Source organism: Otolemur garnettii, unplaced genomic scaffold, assembly GCF_000181295.1.
Source record: "Otolemur garnettii isolate 467f Iridium unplaced genomic scaffold, OtoGar3 scaffold00025, whole genome shotgun sequence".
Classification (NCBI taxonomy): domain Eukaryota; kingdom Metazoa; phylum Chordata; class Mammalia; order Primates; family Galagidae; genus Otolemur; species Otolemur garnettii.
Window position 1 is genome coordinate 18,830,485 of NW_003852420.1, and position 1,676 is coordinate 18,832,160.

General features: G+C 46.1%; 1 protein-coding gene across 1 annotated transcript in view; it reads left to right on the forward strand.

The window, feature by feature from the left end:
* Positions 1-179: 179 nt before the first annotated feature.
* Positions 180-1,676, forward strand: part of LOC100963404 (splicing factor 3A subunit 3) — a gene marked incomplete at its 5' end in the record, with an annotated part of 30,315 nt that continues 28,818 nt past the window's right edge. The window contains 2 exons of the mRNA XM_023512264.1: positions 180-300; positions 617-682. Of these exons, the coding sequence (XP_023368032.1) occupies positions 180-300; positions 617-682 (187 nt within the window). The remainder of the gene's footprint in view (positions 301-616; positions 683-1,676) is intronic.

Consider the following 1,676-nt stretch of genomic DNA (forward strand, 5'->3'; position numbering starts at 1 on the left):
AGCTCTTGGGCTTAGGCAATTCTCTTGCCTCAGCCTCCTAAGTAGCTGGGACTTTAGGTGCCCACCATAACGCCCGGCTATTTTTTTGTTGCAGTTTGGCTGGGGCCAGGTTCAAACCTACCACCCTCGGTATATGGGGCCAGCGTCCTACTCAGTGAGCCACAGGTGCCGCCTGATGTTGCAACTTTTACAATGAAAAATCCCCTGAGTATTTCTTTTTCCCTCAGATTTGTGTGCCAATGTCTGTGGAATTTGAGGAGCTCCTGAAGGCTCGAGAGAATCCAAGTGAAGAGGCACAGAGTAAGTAGGGTTTAACCTTTCTCTTCAGTGCTAGAAGTATAGGTTAATGACAGTGCTCAGATTGGCCCACAAGGCCTCAGAGAAATTTATAGCCATGTTTTCATGCTGGTTTTCTCTTTGCTGATTTCTGGGCTAGATTGACCATCTAAATTGGCCTTGAGCAGATTGTTCATTTTGTGCTATCCTGGCTCAGATTCACTAGCCTGGAAATCTGAGGTCTATTCACTTTGTGAAGTGTAAGGACATTTGGGTGAAAAGACAAGTCCGGGAGAGTGGTTTCTAGTGTTTGAATCATTGATACATCTGATCTCTTCAGATTTAGTGGAGTTCACAGATGAAGAGGGATATGGTCGTTACCTCGATCTCCATGACTGTTACCTTGGTTGCAGCCGTCATTGTTGTTTGGTGGATCCGGGCTGGATTTGAACCCGCCACCTTAGGTGTATGGGGCTGGCGCCTTAGCCACTTGAGCCACAGGCGCTGAGCCAATGCCTGGCTATTTTTAGAGACAAGGTTTCACTCTGTCTCAGGCTGGTCTCGGACCTGTGAGCTCAGGGAATCCACCCTCCTCAGACTCCCAGAGTGCTAGAATTACAGGCATCAGTTGCCACACCAGCCTACATTAGGATTTTTTGACACTACTCCAGGTAATTGTCAAAACTTTCTCTCTCTCTCTTTTTTTAATATATATATATATTTTTTTAGACAGAGTCGCAAGCTCTTAACCCTGGGCAGAGTGCCAGGGTGTCATAGCTCACAGCAACTTGCAACTCCATCTCAAGCGATCCTCTTGCCTCAGTTTTTCTATTTTTAGTAGAGATGGGGTCTCTCTTTTGCTCAGGCTGGTCTTGAACCCTTGAGCTCAAGCAGTTTACCTGTCTCAGCCTCCCAGAGTGCAGGGATTACAGGTGTGAGCTGCCTGGCTGACAATGTGCTCATGGAATTCAGAAGAATTAAGAAAGGGACGTTTTCATTTTCCATATTTTCTTTTTCTGTTATTTGAGGTTCTATGAGCATGTGTAACATGAGCGGTTTTAGAACATAAAAGGCGAGAAAAGCATAGCAATTGGAGGACAGTAATAGGCTCCTAGTGGAAAATTAAGGCCAAGTAAAGCATCAACAGTCCAATTTTCTGGGTGGCATCTGTAGCTCAGTAGGATAGGGCGCTGGTCACATACACTGAGGCTAGCAGGTTCAGGTCCTGCCTTGGCCTGCTATAACAACAGTGACAACAACAACAAAAATAGCCGGTTGCTGTGAGCTGTGACCATGGCGTTCCACTGAGGGCGACATAGTGAAACTCCGTCTCAAAAAAATAAATCCAACTTTCTGTGATGTTGCAACTTTTTTTGAGACAGGAGCCTCAAGCTGTCCCG